Source organism: Myodes glareolus, chromosome 4 (assembly GCF_982192425.1).
Source record: "Myodes glareolus chromosome 4, mMyoGla1.1, whole genome shotgun sequence".
NCBI classification, from domain to species: Eukaryota; Metazoa; Chordata; class Mammalia; order Rodentia; family Cricetidae; genus Myodes; species Myodes glareolus.
In genome coordinates, this window is record NC_142029.1 from 14,595,055 (window position 1) to 14,612,791 (window position 17,737).

The following is a 17,737-nucleotide window of genomic DNA, read 5'->3' on the forward strand; positions in this document are numbered from 1 at the left end:
TGATGTGAAAATCTTTTAAATAATACAAATTCTTAGATATTTTAATTGAACATTTACAGAAAGTTTTGATAATTATGTAAATAAGTATTACCTACAAAATAAAAAACACCTGCTGGTCAGCTCCTTAGACGACACTCAGTCTGAGGCTGTATGCATCTCAAGATTGATTATAACACCAACAAAAGCCACATTCACCCTTAGGCCCCTTTGAAGGAGGACCCCAGGGCTAACTGGTCTTGAACAGCATGTAGAGTACAGGCAACGTGGCCATAAAGGTCACACAGGTGACCAGCGTGCTGCAGATAGTATTTCTGTTGACTTGTGCTTCTAGCCTCTGCTCTGTATCGGACAGGGCCAAGATCACACTCCCTTGTTCCAGCAAAGAGCTGGGCAGGCTCCCATCTGCTGGTTCCGGGCCTGGATGTGCCGCAGCCTTTGCAAGCTGAACCAGCCCAGCCATCTGGCTGCAGGTCTTTCCCAGGCCATCGAGCTGCTCTCGTAAACCCTCTAGGCAGGAGTGGACCTGCCGGGAATGACTGAGCTGCTCTCTCAGGGCAGCTGAAAGGGTTTCTATGTCTTTCCCTTGGGTAGAAGAGGACCCTGTTGGTGACCCGGAGCCCTGGCCCTGCCCAGCGTGTACCAGGCCCCTCAGATCCACCATAAGGTCCTTGAGGTCTCTCTGCTGGAGGGAGTAGCTAGAAGCCTGTTCACGGATGGCTTCCTGGAGACTGACAGGCCCTTTCTGTGCCTCCAGGAGTAAGGCCTTCAGTTCTTGTAGCCGGACACGGTTAACATAGGTGGAGCCAGCCACACCGATCAGAGCTCCGAGGACTGACCCAATGAGGGACCAGTTCTTAGTTCTCTCAGCCCTCGTGCGCTCCTTCTCATGACTCTCCCGCACAGCTGCGGAGAAGAGAGAGAACTTCTCCCGCTCTGAGTCTTCTGCACGCACGTATGCTGCTCGGAGCCTCTTCTCTTCCTGTGGGAGCAAAGTGGTGTCAGGCAGCAACCAGGAGCTTGTGACTGCAGCCAGTGGCACGGGGCCACTCCCCTGCCCCTGGCTCCACAAACACCTGCTGCCTGAAGAAGACAAAAAACACCTGGCTGGGGGGGGAGTGTGAAAGGCGTCACAAGATCCTCCCACTGGGCAGTCAGGCAGAACATGTCTCTAGGAAATAAGTGGGTGGCATTCCCTGAGCCAGCACCTCCACACGCTCTTCAGTCATTCGGGTGCCAGTCCTTCGCTGGACTGTTCGCCCAGTACTCAGGAAAGAGCAGGCACACAGGCTCCGGAAGCCTGGGGCCATGGCCACCTTAGGAGCTTCTAATTAACAGTCAGGGTTGAACTCCCCCACAGCCTGCTGTGCTGGGGCCTACGGCCATGTGCAGGTGCCCAGGGGCTGCTTCCTGAGGGGCTCACCTGCAGCAGCCGGTGCTCCACAGTGGCCAGTTCCAGGTACTGGTTGTCCTCCCTGGAGACTCGATCCAAACGGTCCCTCACCTCCTTCAGCTTAGCCTGCTGTGTCTCTAAATTCTCCCGAGCCTCTCGGACAAGGCCACGAGCCACCATGAACACTTTCTCTGCCTGCAGAGAGAACGTCAGATGCCATCGGGCCCTTTGTTCATCCCCATAAGGGCTCAGCTTCACAACTAACAAGGCCACAGCTGAACAGAGGTCACTGGGGTGTCACTGTGAAAGGTAGAAACAGTTCTTGGACCTTAATCCCGGCTCACTCTGGCATGCTCAACATGCAGCCATAGGCCACGCCCATGTGAAGCACTGGATTTATTCATTCAAGCAGAAATAACATGCCCCTGAGAAACTTGCAAAAAGCAAACAGTGACACAATCTCTGTCCACTAATACCAGCCAGCTCTTGTCTGATGGAAATCACCATGAGGAACCAATGTTCTTACACTGTTTCCAGTGTGCTGCTGAGGCCTGTAGTACCACCACCAAAGCATCACTACAGCCTCCAGCTGATGGCCCTGGAGATTTCAACTCAGCAAAACTCACTGATACAAACAGTATCCAAGGAAAAGGGACACCATGTGCCTAAGCCTCAGTTTCCTCCTCCCTTGCCACACTGCTCTGTACCTGGGTGGAGGCAGGTGATGGGATGGACTCCCGCTGCCACCAAGGACTTGAAAACCACAGGTGGCTCCGTCTACTTCCCAATACAATGTTTCCCAGTGCTCTCTGTCTTCACACCATAGGTAAAATAGCCCATCCACAAAGGACAATTTGCTGTCCTTACACAACTTGGGAATCATTAGCTAGGACATTTTAGCAGAGAGCAGTGGGTATAATTACAGAGAGACCTTCACCCCAGTACAACAGACCCAGATTTCCGCGTGAGAAAGAGTCAAATGTTTCTACCAGTGATGTTCATTTCAGACAAGGCAAGTCTGAGCTGGGTGTGGTGACCCTATAATCTCAGCTTTGAGGCAGGAAGATCACAAGTTCGCAGCTAGCTAGAATATACTGTAAGTTCTGGGCCAGCCTGGACTTTGGACAAAACCCTGCCTTAGAAAGTAAAGAAGGCCAGCTGTGGTAGCACACAGCTGAAATCTCAAGCTCAGGAGATGGACACAGGAAGATCAGGAGTTCGGCTACAGAGGGACTCCAAGGCCGGTCAAGGATACGTAAGGCCTTGTCTCAAACAGCGTCCACACCGTTCCCAGCTGTCATCACATGTGCCGCTGGGAGCTGTTTTGTTGGGAGCCCAAGTCCTGTTTCCCCAAACAAAGGCAAAGGCGAGCACCCTAGCTCCTCTCCTCACCTCGGTGACATTCCCCTGGGCCTCTCGAACTTCATTGAGTCCCACGAACTCTTCGTATCTGTCCCACCAAGCCTTGGCTGTGGAGGCCGCTTGCTGCTGAATGGTGTGGCCCAGTGTTCTTCCCAGCACGGGGAGGCGATGATACAACCCTAAGGCTGCAGCCTCTGGTCTCTTTTCTCTGGGCTGGTTGGGACTGGGACTGCACAGAGTCCTTGTCACAGGGAGGTCCATTCCCAAGAAGCTTTTCCGTACCAGTACATGGGGCACGCCCACAATGTGCTGCATGGCAAACACAGGGCTGTACCGTGTCATTGGAGGAGCTGTGAGGAAGAGACCAGACAGATGAGCCCCTGACCAAGAAAGGCTAGACATCAGGCGGGTCTCCAATGCTAGGCCTAGTGCTGAACAGACTAATTTCTACCCCTACAGCAAGAGGAAGGCCAGGTTTTCCTATGGGTCTGCAGGACGAGGGAACACATTGATGGAAAACCTCATCAGGGCATCGTGCCTTTGCTTTCCTCTCATGAAGACTTAAAAACCACCTCCCCTGCTGTTTGGCTGGGGGCTTCACCCCCGCCCCCTGGCATCCTCCATACAAGGAGTCTAAAAAAGTGTTTAGTTAAAAGCGTCACCGCAGCCCCTAATATCCTTATTCAAAAAATCCTGGAATGTTTGGCTGGGGACTTCACCCCAGCTCCTGACATAAGTCCCCTCCCCTGGGAGTGGCCACAGTCCAGACTCCACCTCCAAGAAAGCCCGCCAAACAGTGACCCCTCCCCAGGGAGAGTCAAGGCTATCTAAACTGCCCCCCAGAGAATGAACACATGGTCTCCCCTTTTCCCTCTCCAGTGGTCATTCCAGTTCTCCTTTTATCCCCTCCGTGTTTTTCCAGGGTGCCACCCGGGAGTGCTGGCATATTTAAACCTGAGTATCTTCTAATTCGGTCTAATTTGGTTTGATTAGGATTATTGCGTTGGCAGAGAGGTTTTTCGGTCAGAAAATACTTAACACCTGTCACCCCCAAACTACATACACACCATCTCCCAGGTCTCTGACAGGACCTAGGTGAGAATCTTGGTGCTTGCTTTTTCCGCTAATGCCAGAGAAAATCCTCAAACCTAGGTTGCCCATGCTGACAAAAAGATTAACAAAGGCCCTGTGGGCTGGTCTGATGGTACAGGTTTGTAATCCTAGCTCCTTTGGAAGCTGATGCAGAAGGCCTGAAGTTCAAGAACAGCCTAGTCTATATAGCAAGTTGCAGGCTAGCCAGGGCTACACAGTGAGACCCTGTCTCAAACAGCAACAGAAACAAAATAATAATAAATAATAATACTAACAAAAAGTAAAAATGCGTTTTAAGGACTGGGCATATAGCTCAGTGACAGGGCACTTGTCTAGCATGCCGGCAACTCTAGGTTCAATCCCCAGTCCTGCAAAAACACACACACAAAAAGCTCCCTTGGGAGTGGTGGAACTAAGAACGAGGGGGAAAGTTAACTTCCAGAGTCATTTTTCTCCAAGTCCCTCACATCTAACTCCCAGACTTACTGAGCTAGCCACTAGCTCTCCTTTGAAAGGACAATTCCAGGGAGGGAAAAACCTGTTTTCCCCCGTGCTTTTCTTAGGTTCAGATCACACCATCACTCTGCCCTCCCACTGACTTTTCAGGCTCCCAAGTCCCTGTCTCACATTTCCCGGCTTCCTCCCCAGCCTCGGCCACTGCTCAGCACAGCAGGTTTCTCTGCTCGCTTTCAGGTTTGGGTCCTAACAACACCTACTTCCTCTGGCCTGACCAGGACAGGGAGTACCCAGAGTCAGGCACTGCCCCAGCCCAAGAACAGAAGGGACTCAGAACCCCGAAGGGAGGGCTAGGTTACCCAGAATCTCAGAAAAACCTGCCAATGTCCTCTGGTCAAACCACGTTAAGCCCTAAAACGCTGACCAGAGCGACATGAGCGACATCTGGTGGCCAACCAGAGAAAGCAAAGGGAGTCGGCCACAAAAGGGGAGGAAGGGCCAAGTGGAGAACACAGAAAGGCTTCCTCAAACTGTTGCTGGGATTTCTTTCCTTAGTTTCAAGACATAAAACTTCTCACAGGTGGTAACTAGGAGATGGCAGAATAATTTTGATAATTTCTCCTCTATTACATATTAACTTGATCACACGGAAAGGATATATGTAAACAAACACAGGTGGGGGGCCTTCCTCATGTACAGACCTGCTCCAGGCATCCCAGTCTTGCCCCCATCAGAGGCACTCTTGGGCCCTTTTGGAAACAAAGCTGGATAGACAAGGACATACTCTCTGGTCAAAGTAGGCTCCAGCTGAGAGCCCCAGAGGAGGGCATCTCTGTGACACTGGTTCCAAGCTGGAGCTCTACCTGAACCCTGGGGGACCATGCTCAAGGCAGCCTACAATATCCATGCCCTGGTGGTTGGGTGATCATCCCAAGCCCCAATACCAGGACCCTCAGAACAGAGGTTACCACCCCAGAATAGTTCTGTAAATATACTTTTCATTACAGCCAAGCACAAAACCCACTGTCCTTCCCAGCAACACTTGGTAGGAATGAGTTGGCCATTGCGTTTACTGTGGCCTCACACCTCCCTCTATCGCCCTCCACCCAGCAGAGCCTGGAATTTCCTGGACAGGCCCTGTATCACTACACCCACAGCAGCTTCCCTGTTCTTTTGACCCCATTCTATGGTTCAGAGGTCCCCGAAATTAAGAGGCACCCAGACATCTCTGATTGCCCTACAGCCTTCAAAGCCCCCATCTCTTCCTGAGGTCACTGCTTCCTTTCAACTTTCTCCAGCCTTTCAGTCCAGCTCTTGGCTTGTCCTCCGCAGGCTGTCTGCTCTCAGTGCCCTGGAACGTCGCTTATACCTGGCAGAGAGGAGCCCGAAACCTTGTTTCTGACACAGCAGCTCAAGAGTCTGCTAAAACATGAGGAGAAGCAGAGCCCCCAGTTTCCAAGTCACTTGGCATAAAGAGATCCGGCAGAAGTAGTAAGCTCAGGCCCTCCCAACCTCTCCCTTTCTTCTTTTCACAGCCATATTCTGCTCCAACCACTCTGACACACTGAGCATGACCTGCACGATTCTGCGTCCTGCCGTCTCCTGCAGCGACAGTCCGCTTCCTCCATGAGACTATGTGGCTCATCGATCTCCTCAATTGTCCCCTTGCAGTAAGGCCTTCCTTGACGACCTCCTTACTAGTCACCTTTCCTGCTGTCTGTATCAGATATGTATTTCCTAGCACGAACATGCACTTGGTAATAGCAGAAACTTAAAAGAGAAAAATGTCAATAACTCCCAGCTTGTTGTCCTGCTCTACGCCCTCCTTCCAGCCTCTCCTTGCCACCCCTCACGCACTGCTTGTCTCTCAATTTCAACAACATCCATCCACAGGTGTCTTATCGGCCCTTCAACCAGTGAGGGAAAAATTACGCTGGCAGAGGAAAAGCTGGGAAAGTCTTGGAGTTGTCTACAACACGGAAGGTGACCAATGCAGCTAGAAGGTAAGGCAGAGATGGGTTGAGGGGGCGAGGCTGGACAGACGGACAGAGGCCATACTAAGCAGGAGCCTAAGGACCAAGTTCAGATTCTTGCCCTTTCAGATCAGGTCTCCCACTGCCACCAGATGGCTGCTTGCTTCCTACGCTGCCTTCCTCACGCTTTTGTCATATGGCTTTTTTGTTTCGTTTTGTTTTTTTCTTCAAGACAGGGTTTTTTCTGTAGCTTTGGAGCCTGTCCTGGAACTTGTTCTGCAGACCAGATTGGCCTCGAACTCACAGAGATCCGCCTGCCTCTGCTCCCAAGTGCTGGGATTAAAGGTGCGCCACCACCACCCGGCCTGTCATCTGTTTCTTACCCTCACTTGCAGCTGATAATTTGCTTGTTTCTCACCAAGAAACTTGAAATGGGAGGGACCATGTCTACAGATTCCTAGCAGCCTTTCTCAGTTGTCAGTGTCTGCCCAGCCACAGCCCCTTATTGCAGTGCAGGGAGTTAAATAATCCAGAATCTTGCCGGGCGGGCAGTGAAGGCGCGTGCTTTTAATTCCAACACTTGGGGGGCAAAGGCAGGCATATCTCTGTGAGTTCAAGGTCAGCCTGGTTTACAAAGTGAGTTCCAGGACAGTCAGGGCTGTTACACAGAGAAACCTGTCTCAAATAACAACAAAAGAAAGAAAGAAAGAAAGAAAGAAAGAAAGAAGGAAGGAAGGAAGGAAGGAAGGAAGGAAGGAAAGAAAGAAAGAAGCAAGAAAAAAATAGAAACCAGAATTTTGCACATGCTAAGCAAACAGTGATCTCCATCTCTAGTCCTCACCTTCTCCTGCCTCTTAGTAAGAGCAATACGCAGCCTCCGACACTGTTCAGTCGTTGAGACATCTCATCTAGCAACTGTCCCATTTCTTTGTCCCTGTGTGCCATCAGATGCTTTGACAGGTTGCCAGACCCCCATCTCCACTGTTCTCCTCCCATTTGAACCCTCTCTGCAATGGCCTTTGCGCCCACCCTTGTCCAGATATGTATCTGCTCAAACATCACCTATTTCTTATAGATCACCTCCTCCACTAAATATGGAGTCCTTGATCCTCATGGCATCTGCCTTTCAGAGCCACCTCTTCATTCAAAGGCCACTTCAGTTGGCCTCCACTTGTCCTCAACTCCCTCACGACCAGACACTTTTGCAGCCCAAGACACAGTGCTCAGGTTCCTCTCGCATACAGTTTTCTGGACTTAAAAATGCTAGAGGGGGCTGAGATGACTCGGTGGTGAAGAGAGCGTACTGGTCTTGCAGAGGAGACAAATTTGGTTTCCAGTATGCAGATGGGTGCGTGCCACCACCTGTGACTCCAACTATAGGGAGCCATCGCCCTCTTCTGGCCTCCATGGACACATGCATTTATGTGCACATTTCTCCAGACAGACACATATATATGTACATGTAATTAAAATAAAATATAAGGGCTAGGGGTAGTGGTACAAGCCTTTAATCCTAGCACCTAAGAAGCAGAGGCCAGCCTCTGTGAGTTCAAGGCCAGCCTGATCTACATAGTAAGTTCCCAGGTCAGCCAAGGATACATAGAAGCTGTCTCGAAAATAAATAAATAAAAAGCTGGGCGTATAGCTTTAACCCTAGCACTTAGGAGGTAGAGGCAGCCAGATCTCTATGAATTTGAGACCAGCCTGGTCTACAGAGGGAGTTCCAGAACAGCAAGGACTACACAGGGAAACCCTGTCTTGAAAAACAAACAAGAATAATAATATATACATTACATATATATCATATTACATTACACACATATATAGTAGAACATACTTTTAAAATAATTTACATTATAATTGGATATGACACATGTCTTTTAATTCAAGCACACCTAAGGCAGAAGCAGGCAGATCTTTGTGTGCTCTAGACTAATCCAGACTACACAGTAAGCCTCTGTCTCAAAAACAAACTCAAAAAACTGGTTTCGGGGGTTGGAGAGATGCCTCAGTGGTTAAGGATAATTGCTACTCTTTTAGAGGTCCAGGGTTTAGTTCCCAGGACCTATATCACATGGCTCACAATCACCTATAATTCCAGCTCTAGGGGATCTGACTCCCTTTTCTGCCTTCCATAGGCACTGCATGCATGTGGTACATGGATGGACAAGCAGGCACAACCACACACATATCCATAAAAATTAAAAATCTATTAATGAACCAAAACAAAATGCTACAAGGCTAGAGATGTAGGTAAGGGGTACAGTATTTCCCTCGCATGGGGGAAGTCCTGGGCTACATCCCCAGTGCTGGAGAAGAACGCAAAAGAACTCATCATACTCAAAAGCGATGCTCATACCTGCCATCCCAACTCTCAGGAGGCTGGCAGGCAGGCAGGCTTCTTCAAGTCACAGGCTAGTCCAGTTACACAGTGAGTCTGTTTCTTTTCTTTCTTCTTCTCCCCCACCCTCCCGGTTTGTTGAGACAGGATTTTTCTGTGTAGCCCTGGCTGTCCTAGAACTCACAGAGATCCTCCTGCCTCTGCCTCTTAAGTGCTGGGATTAAAGTTGTGTGCCACCACTGCCCAGGGAGTCTCTGTTTCAAACCCCAGAGAGAGCAAGAGGAAATGCTTCTATCATAGGTTGTAATAATATTTGCATAATATTTGATGCATTAAAAAATCACTGAATTATACAAATTAAGTAGCTGAGTTATACAGTTATATAGTGAGTTTTAGATCAGTAAAGAACTGGACTGAAGAGATGGTTAAAATGGAATATAAACTGGAGTTTGGTTCCTAGCACTCACACTGGGCAGCTCGCAACTGCCTGTAACTCCAAGTCTGGGGTACCAGATGGCTCTGGCTTCTGAGCTCTCTCTTGCTCGCTCACTCTCTTTTACACACACACACACACACACACACACACACACTCATAATTAAAAATAATATTTTTTCCAAAAGCTGGGGGTATAGTTTACATTTGTCTAAGATGTGTAAGACCCTCGTGCACACACACACCCTACATCTGTGACTTCTTCAGTCAAGATTTTTCCTCCAGATTCTATATTACCTAAATGTCCAGCCCATATCACTGCTTGAAAACCTAATCTAATTTTATCTACCAAACTGCTTTTGCCATACTCTTCTCCACCATGGTTTATGGTAATTTACATACAAATGCTGGACTGACAACCTCACATCACCCTAAACCCTCAGTTTTCTCTCTGATCTCAAATCCACTCGATTAGCAATATTCCACTGACTTTCTAAAACCAGGTGCCCGTCCCTTCTAACTCTGCCAGGGCTACAAAGTGGTCTCAACGACCAACACTCTGCGTCTGGACTATCTCTCCTGGGCTGCTGCCTCTCTACTCCAGTCTCTGAGGTCAGCTATCAACAAACAGCCAGTGGTCTTTTCAGACGCAGCAATCTCAGGTCTCTGTCTGCTTAAATCCTTCAACAGTCCTATATTTCTTTCAAGGCAAAAGTCAAAGTCTTCACAGCTTACAGGGGATGGATCCAACTCATTTCTCTCTGACTGCACTTCCCACTAGGGTGTCTTTTCTTCCTTCCTTCAGTCATGAAGGACTGGACCTCGGGAGGCAATCCCTCACCTCAGGGCCTTGGTACTGGCTAGCTGTTTCCTGCTTATAGTTGGCTTCGTGGCCTTCGTCAAGTCCTGCTCAAATAGTCCATGAAGAGGTCTTTTCTAGTCACCCTATCAAAAACCGACATCCTACCCCCCACCAAGGGAACATTTCATAACCACTTTCTTTGCGTCTTTTTTTCTTCCTAGACAGGTCACATAATACGTGATACATAGTTGCTTTGTTGTAGGTTTGCCTTGCTACAACGTCAGCTTTGCTCAATCCCCAGTCCAGAGTACTATCTATATAGTACACAGTCAACAAAAATGAACTAGAAGAAGAAAGAATTTGCAAACGGATACACTCATTATTTCATAAAGTCCAAACTTCTTCCCGCGGCTTCCAAAGCTGAGGACCAGGTGATATTGGCCACGGCCATCTCCCATTCTCTATCGTTCCAGCCAGCTGTGCTTTCCTGGGTTCCGGAAAGCTTTGCACGCGCCTGCCCCTCTACCTGCACCACGTTCTTTCTGTGCACGACCGCAGGCCTAATAGCCAAACGCCCCCCAGTCCCACCCACCGCGGTTTCGGATCGTCCCCGGGCAGAAAGAGCCTTCCGCCTCGTACCTTAAGAGCCTAAACCTATCACGCTCCAGCGGTAAGCCCCGCGGCAGCCACTCAGATGACCCCTGACCGGGTAGCACCCTCCCCTGGAGAGCGCGTCCTTTAAAAAACGAGGGTAATTTCCTGCTTAGAAGCCAATCAGCGAGCCCGCCGCGCGGCATAGGCGCCAGTAGTAAGCTCCGTTTCCGGCTTAGAATCAGGGTCTGGAGAAGGGGGTGTTTGGAGGCGCCATGTCGGGCCGGGAAGGTAAGGCTGTTTGGGGTCTGGGGGACGGATGGACTGGGAAGAACGAAGAGGGTGATGGATGGCGGGGATGGGCCGAGCATGCTCGTGTCGCCCACAGGTGGCAAAAAGAAGCCCCTGAAACAGCCCAAGAAGCAGGCCAAGGAAATGGACGAGGTGAGGACGGGAGCGGAGGCGCGGGCGGGCGCTGAGGGAGTGGGCGACTGACCTGGAGTGAACCTGCTCTGCCTCTCCGCAGGAAGATAAGGCTTTCAAGCAGAAACAAAAAGAGGAGCAGAAGAAACTCGAGGAGCTAAAAGCCAAGGCCGCGGGGAAGGGACCCCTGGGTAAGTGAGGGTGGAGCGCAGGTCTGGGAGACAAATGCTCGGAGCCAGTGTAGGTACGAGGGCCCGACAGGTCTTCCTAGTGTTCCTGGGGTCCTTGGTGAATTGCGGGACCCTCATGTCCACGCTGGCCAAAAACCCCCTGGCCTGTCTTGGGTTTGCAACAATACGGAGGGATAGGAGTGGAAATGTGGCCAGAAAATAAAATCTTTTGCCTCGCGAACACCTTGGGCTTCCAGTCTGTAAGGAAGCTACAGAAATGGAAACACGAAAATGTATTCCGGACAGATGCATATAGCTAAGTTTTTGAATATCGTCCAGTTTCTGGCTTCTTTATAGTTTGTTACATTAGAACATAGAACTTTTACTTGCTGCTCACATTATCTGTAGTGTTGAGTCCTGAGTCACCTTTGGGTGTGTCTAGACTAAAAAATAAAAGTACAGGGTCCTTAATATGTATTTTGCTCTGTGTGCTATTTTGTGTTTATTTGTGACTATGCCGGGAACAGTGTCCAGTGCCTCACACTCTATCACTATTCCTTGCTAACCCAATCTTCCCCATGGTTCTGCCTCTTAGGAGTGAATTACAGGCCAAGCAGTCCTAATTCTGCATTTTAAAAATGTATTTATTTTTGTGTTTACTATGTATGAGTGTTTTTCGTGCCTGTCCCTGTACCATGTGTGTGCAGTGCCCTGAGAGATCAGAAATGGGTGTCATATCTCATGAGACTATAGTTACAGATGGTTATGACCTGGGAATCCAACCCGGGTCCCCTGGAAGAGCAGCCAGCACTCTTAACTGCTGAACTGTCACTCTAATCCATTGTTATTTTGTTTTTTAATTGTTTTGCCTCTTTTTATTCTTTTTTATTGCAGTACCTCATGCATGCTAGACAAGACCTCCACCATCATTATTATTTTGAGACATGTTTTTGCTAATTTCCGCAGGCTGGCCTTGAATTTATGATTCTCCTGCCTTCATCTCCTAGATAGCTGAGGTTAAAGTTCATGCCACCACCCTGGCTTTGTGTACATTGTAAAAACACTATTTTGCATTTTCTAACTAGTGCTGATTCTGCCTGGTATCAGTATGGCGTATACTGGAAACTGTCATCCCAAGACCTATTAACAGTAGGCTTGATCTCTTGTTATCCACACAGCAATGGAATTCTAGTTGTTGAGATTGCTTTTTAGCATGCAGTATCTGGCGCCTTCCTTTAGTCTGTGTTTATGTTAAGAAGGTTCAAACCTTGAAGTCCTATACAGATTGAGCATTTGTAATCTGTAAATCCAAAATGCTCCAGATCTGAAACCTCCTTAGAAGTAGAAAATCTACTTCTGACCTTGGGTGATGAGCTGCAGTCAGAATGCTGAGGAAGTGGAAATGTTAGATTACTTTAGGCTGTGTGTGAGTGTTGTGTTCATAATTGGGTCCCATCCCTGAATATGTATATGCAAAAGTCCCCCAAACCCTTAACACTTCTGGTCCTAGGAATTTCTGATAGGGAAATTCAACTGGTAATATTTCTTATTGATCACCATCTATTTTGGGTTTGCTTCCTGTTTGTTTTTAACAAGGTCTCCTGATACAACATGAGCTTGCCTTGAATTCCTATCCTGCTACCTTGTCCTCAGAATGCTGGGATGTGACTCTGTGCCTAATTTATCAAAAGATTTGTCATAGTTCTTTTACACCCTCATTCTTTTTTTTTTCCCCACCTCAAGACAGGGTTTCTCTATATAGTCTTGGCTGTCCTAGAACTCACTATGTAGACCAGACTAGCCTCAAATTCACAGAGCCACCTGCCTCTGCTTCTCGAGTGCTAGAATTAAAAGCGTGTGCCATCACTGCTCCGCTGCACCTTCATCCTTACGTTAGGCATAATTAATTGTACAAACATTTCACTAATCACCTACTTGGTACCAAATGTAGTAGCTTTCGTTTTGTTTTGTTTTGAGACAGGGTTTCTCTGTGTAACAGCCCTGGCTATCCTGGAACTCGCTTTGTAGACCAGGTTGGCCTCAAACTCACAGAGATCTGCCTGCCTCCACCTCCCTGAGTGCTGGGATTAAAGGTGTGCGCCACCACTGCCCGGCTTTGTAGTGGTATTTTTAAATTGAAGGCACAATAAACCAGTCCAGGAATATAAAACGGGATATAGTGTGTTGTAGTGTGGCAGTTAAGAATATGCAGTTATGCGTGACGGCAGTGACTTGGCAAGCTCTGGGTCAATGAGATACCGTTTTAAAAACAAAAAAAACACAAGGTTGATGGAGAATACAACCTAGGGTGAGCTTCTGGCCCACAAATGCAGGCTAACACCTGGGGAGGCTGAGGGAGACAAAGGCAGAAAGATGAATTTTTTGAGACAGGGTTTCTCAACATGTGGGTCATGATCCCTTGGGGTCAAACCACTTTCACACGGGTTGCCTAAGACCATTGGAAAACACCGATATTTGGATTGTGATTCATAACAGCAAAATTACAGTTATTAAGTAGCAACAAAAACCGTTCTGTGGCTGGGGGTCATCACAACATGAAGAATTGTATTAAAAGGTTGCAGCTTTAGAAAGACTAGAAATCATTGCTATCTGTGGTCCTGACTGTGCTGGAACTCAGTGTGTAGACCAGGCTGGCCTCAGACTCGCCCCTGCCTCCCAAGTGCTGGGGCTAATCGCATGTACCACCATACCTGATTAAAACCTTTTCTTCATACAGTTTGTTGGCAGAGACTGCTCATTTGTTCCCGGCATCCCATACCCGTAATAATCACATAGACACTGTATTATTTGCAATACTGTTTGGCCAATAGCTTAAGTGTATTTCTAGCTAGCTCTTACATTTTAAATTAACCCATTTCTATAATTTTATATTTTACCACGAGGCTCATGGTTTACCGGCAAGGTTCTGGCACATCTGTCTTCTGCAGTGGCTACATGGAGTCTTTCTGACTCTGCCTAATTTCTCCTCTATCTCTGCTTGGAATTCCTGCTTCTTTATTAACCACTGGTGTACGGGGGAACCTACATCATACTTTGATCATGTTTTCTCCTCCCCCAGCTCTTTCCAGGTCTTCTCCACCTCCCTACACACCAACTTCTGTGTCCTTTCTCTGTTTTAAAAAAGAAAAGAAAATAAAACAAAACAATGGAGGGGGCCACAAAAAAGGAGAGTGAATTCAAAGCCCACCCTTACTGTTTAATAAGACTTTACTGTAAACAAAAGTTAAAACACTATAAAAACAGAAAAGACAAACCACCAGATGAGAATTGAGGCTTCTCACATAGTAGTTTATAACCTTAAGTCATCAAACATCCAGAACTACTTATCTATTACATGGGTTGCTGTGAGGAACGTTAATAAGCCAATCTGAAGGACACAATAGTGTAGACAGAGAGCAGTTGCAGCTGTTGAGTCCTTGCCCCTGCCTCAGCCGTGCTCTGCCTTTGTAGGAGAGATGGTGTTGAAGGAATTGTGCGTGTTTGTGTCATAGTAAATACCCAGCACAAGAGCCAGGTGTTACCAGGTCCCCTGAGGCTTTTTAGCCACACATATATTTTTCCCTTATCGACTTTTCTTTTTGCAGCCACAGGTGGAATTAAGAAATCTGGCAAAAAGTAAGCTGTTCCTCATATCTGAGATGATGGTGACCCTCTTCCATTCCTATTTAAACATCTGGATTCCCTGCCATAACATCTTTGCCATCTACAGCTAGAATGAAGTGTTATCCTGGAGCCTGTTAAACATCTGGATTCCCTACTATAACATCATTGCCACCTACAGTTAGAATGAAGTGTTATCCTGGAGCCTGTTGTACATTGTAATAAACTTTTGTAAAAAAACAAATAATAATAAAATAAATAATACAAATGGCTCATTGTCTCTAGTGTTCAGCAGTTCCTACCTCAGCTGTGAATTGAAAGTGAACCCAGTCTGGAATCCTGCCAGAGCCTGCTGTTTCGTCTTTGTTGTACTTTGAATTCTGTATCACTTTGAATTAAACCAACTCATTCAAAGGCTATCATTCTTGTGTGGTTTTTTATCTAATGGCATGCTTTTTCAGAGACTAGTAAAAGGAAGTATACTTTGTAAAGAAAACCACCTGTCTTTCATGATATTGAAGTTGCTATATGTTCATTTGTTTAACGCAAACTATGGTAATTCAGGCAGAGACCAGGGATCCCTGGAGCTCTGAGTTCAATTGAGACACCCTACCTCAATGAATAAGACACCCCAGCCTGGGATTCAAAATGTACTTGCATGTGTGCTCACATATCTGACACACATGCAAAGGAGGAAAGGACTGATCTTATTAAACTACAACTCATAATTGTTTTTCCTTGGCTTAACATTCTTCAGTACTTTAAAAAAAAAAGCCAAAGTTCTTAAAATCAGGCTCTAAGGCAGTGCTTCTTAACTTTTCTAAGGCTATAATCCCTTAATACAGTTCTTGTGGTAACCCCCAATCAAAATTCTTTTCATTGCTACTTAGTAACTAATTTTGCTACTGTTATGAATCGCAATGTAAGTATATGATATGTGACCCCCAAAGGGGTGACAAACCACCACTTGAGAAACACTGCTCTACACGGTCTGGATACCATTCCTTGCCTTCTGATTTCTACTATTCACCCTCTAGTCCATTTGCAGCCACAGTAGTCTGGGGTAAAGACAAATCTCACTTGTTTTTGTTGTTTATTTGCTTGTTTTTGGTTTTGTTTTCCGAGACGGGGTTTCTCTGTAGCTTTGGAACCTGTTCTGAAACTTGCTCTGTAGATCAGGCTGGCCTCGAACTCAAAGAGATTCACCTGTCTCTGCCTCCCCAGTGCTGGGATTAAAGGCATGGCCACCACTGCAAGGCTCTCGCTGTGTTTATTGTTTGCTTGCTAGGTTGCATCCGATGCAGCCCTAGATGTCCTATGGAGACCAGGCCTGCCTCCCAAGTACTGGGATTAAAGACATGAGCCACTAATGCCTAGTTCTGTGTTTTCTTTTTGTTTTTGTTAGTGGCTAAGAAATACACAAATAGCAAGCACACACAGATACAGATCCTTGCAAAGCAGTGAGGAAGCCCAAGCCCTTCACTGTGTCACCAACTCAATTCCTTCTGTCTTACCTTTAGAAAATCCTATCTCCTTGGGAAACAGTCATACACATAAAAACAGTTTTTTAAAAATCAGGTTGCTTTGGTCATTTCCAAAAAGCACCTTCTTTGAACTTTAGGACCATGGGGTCTTGCCAGCTGGCTCCCAGCCCCAAGCTGCTGGAAACAACAAAAACAAAAGCCAGCAGTCATGGCTTCCTGCCCGCCCCCCCCCCCCAGAAGTTACTTCTCTTTTATTTTCTGGAATCTAATCCTACCTGACAATGAACAGCCCTGTCTCTTTTCTGAACCCCAGACCTTAGTTATTAAGACTTGGGTATTCAGACAGGCATGGTAACTCAGACCTACAATTCTAGCACTTGGCGACTGACACAGAGGACTGAAAGTGTGAGACCATCTCAAGAAACAAAAACAGCTTGACAGGGTGGTTCGGGTCTATAATCCCAGCAGTCAGAGAGAAGGTAGGACATTTTGGAGTTTCAGGCCAGTTTTGGTTACATGGTAGTTCTAAGTAAGCCAATGCCTTCCGACCTTCGTAGGCATCATGTGTGTGGTGCACAGATATACATGCAGGCAAAACACTTATATACATAAAAATAACAAATCTAAAGAACAAAACAGAAGACTTAAGGCATTCTAGACCTGAGCACTCTCCTTTCACCCGATATTTTAGCAGATTGATAGTCTTACAAGCTAAGTCTGGCACCGAGTAAGCGGAGTAGAAAAGTCCCGATCCTGTTGCTCTCCAATCCCCCATTTCCGCTGTTCCACCCACCACTTCTGCTCATAAAAGCCTGTTATACACCCAAGCAAAACCCAAGTCTTTGCTCCTCTGTGAAGTTTTACCTCCTCTCTCTGCCGCAGTAACTTCCACCTGGTATCCTTGTCGAAGCTGAATATTTCTCAGTAACATCGCACATCAGCCTCTTACCAATTTTTTCTTGCCAATTTCCCTCAAACTGTTGGGCAATTCAAGGACCACTCACAGAAAGCCTTCCTTGACTTCTTGGCCTTCATTCATCTCTATACACCCAGCGTTCAGCGTTCATAAAGACTCTCCGAGAAATAAATGAAAGCTAACGGTCCGAGAAGTTCTGAACAGGCACACCGTTCTAGAGCGCAACCTTCCCAGACTTTTCTCAAATTCACACATACTCGAAACATTCGCTATTCTGGAAGATCCCCGCTTTCAGAAGAACTGCTGCATTCCTCTCCTCCCCAGGTCTGCTCTTCCAGGCCTCCTCCCTAAGACAGTCTCCGGACACAGGCAGGTGAGTCAACCGCGAAGCGTGAGGTGAAATAGAGCTGACCGCTGAATGCTGCCTGTCTCGATTCAAGGCGAACTGCTCGTCGGAGGCTCTGTGTTCTACACAAGCCAGGGGAGACAGCCACAGGTGCCGGTGGTCAGACGCACCGCGATCCCGCCACACGAGAAATCCCGGTAGCGCTGCACAGCGCCCGGGCACAACCCGCGGGTTAGCGGTCTTGAGCCGGGACAGGCAGGAACCTGTCAGGTGTAACGGCGCGCTCTGCACACGTCATCTCTCTGCGCCCGCCAGCTGACTGCTGATTGGCCGGAGG

At 47.5% G+C, this 17,737-nt stretch overlaps 2 protein-coding genes across 6 annotated transcripts; one reads left to right on the forward strand and one right to left on the reverse strand.

Moving 5' to 3' along the window:
* Ccdc51 (coiled-coil domain containing 51) lies at positions 1-17,654 on the reverse strand. Of its 5 annotated transcripts, none has more exons than XM_048423014.3 (4): positions 17,003-17,654; positions 2,783-3,102; positions 1,421-1,585; positions 1-979 (listed from the first exon to the last, which is right to left on the reverse strand). In XM_048423014.3, exons 1-4 carry the CDS (start codon positions 17,067-17,069, stop codon positions 227-229), a joined length of 1,305 nt encoding a protein of 434 aa, XP_048278971.3. In that variant the 5' UTR covers positions 17,070-17,654; the 3' UTR covers positions 1-226. The 5 variants fall into 5 exon arrangements, with proteins under 5 accessions (XP_048278971.3, XP_048278973.3, XP_048278972.3 ...); XM_048423016.3 differs by having other exon boundaries at positions 17,312-17,653; XM_048423015.3 differs by lacking the exon at positions 17,003-17,654 and adding an exon at positions 10,489-10,586.
* Tma7 (translation machinery associated 7 homolog) lies at positions 10,599-14,926 on the forward strand. Its single transcript, XM_085688875.2, has 4 exons — positions 10,599-10,731; positions 10,829-10,884; positions 10,967-11,054; positions 14,639-14,926. The coding sequence occupies exons 1-4, from the start codon at positions 10,716-10,718 to the stop codon at positions 14,671-14,673; spliced, it is 195 nt and encodes a 64-aa protein (XP_085545001.1). The 5' UTR covers positions 10,599-10,715; the 3' UTR covers positions 14,674-14,926.
* Positions 17,655-17,737: the final 83 nt, after the last annotated feature.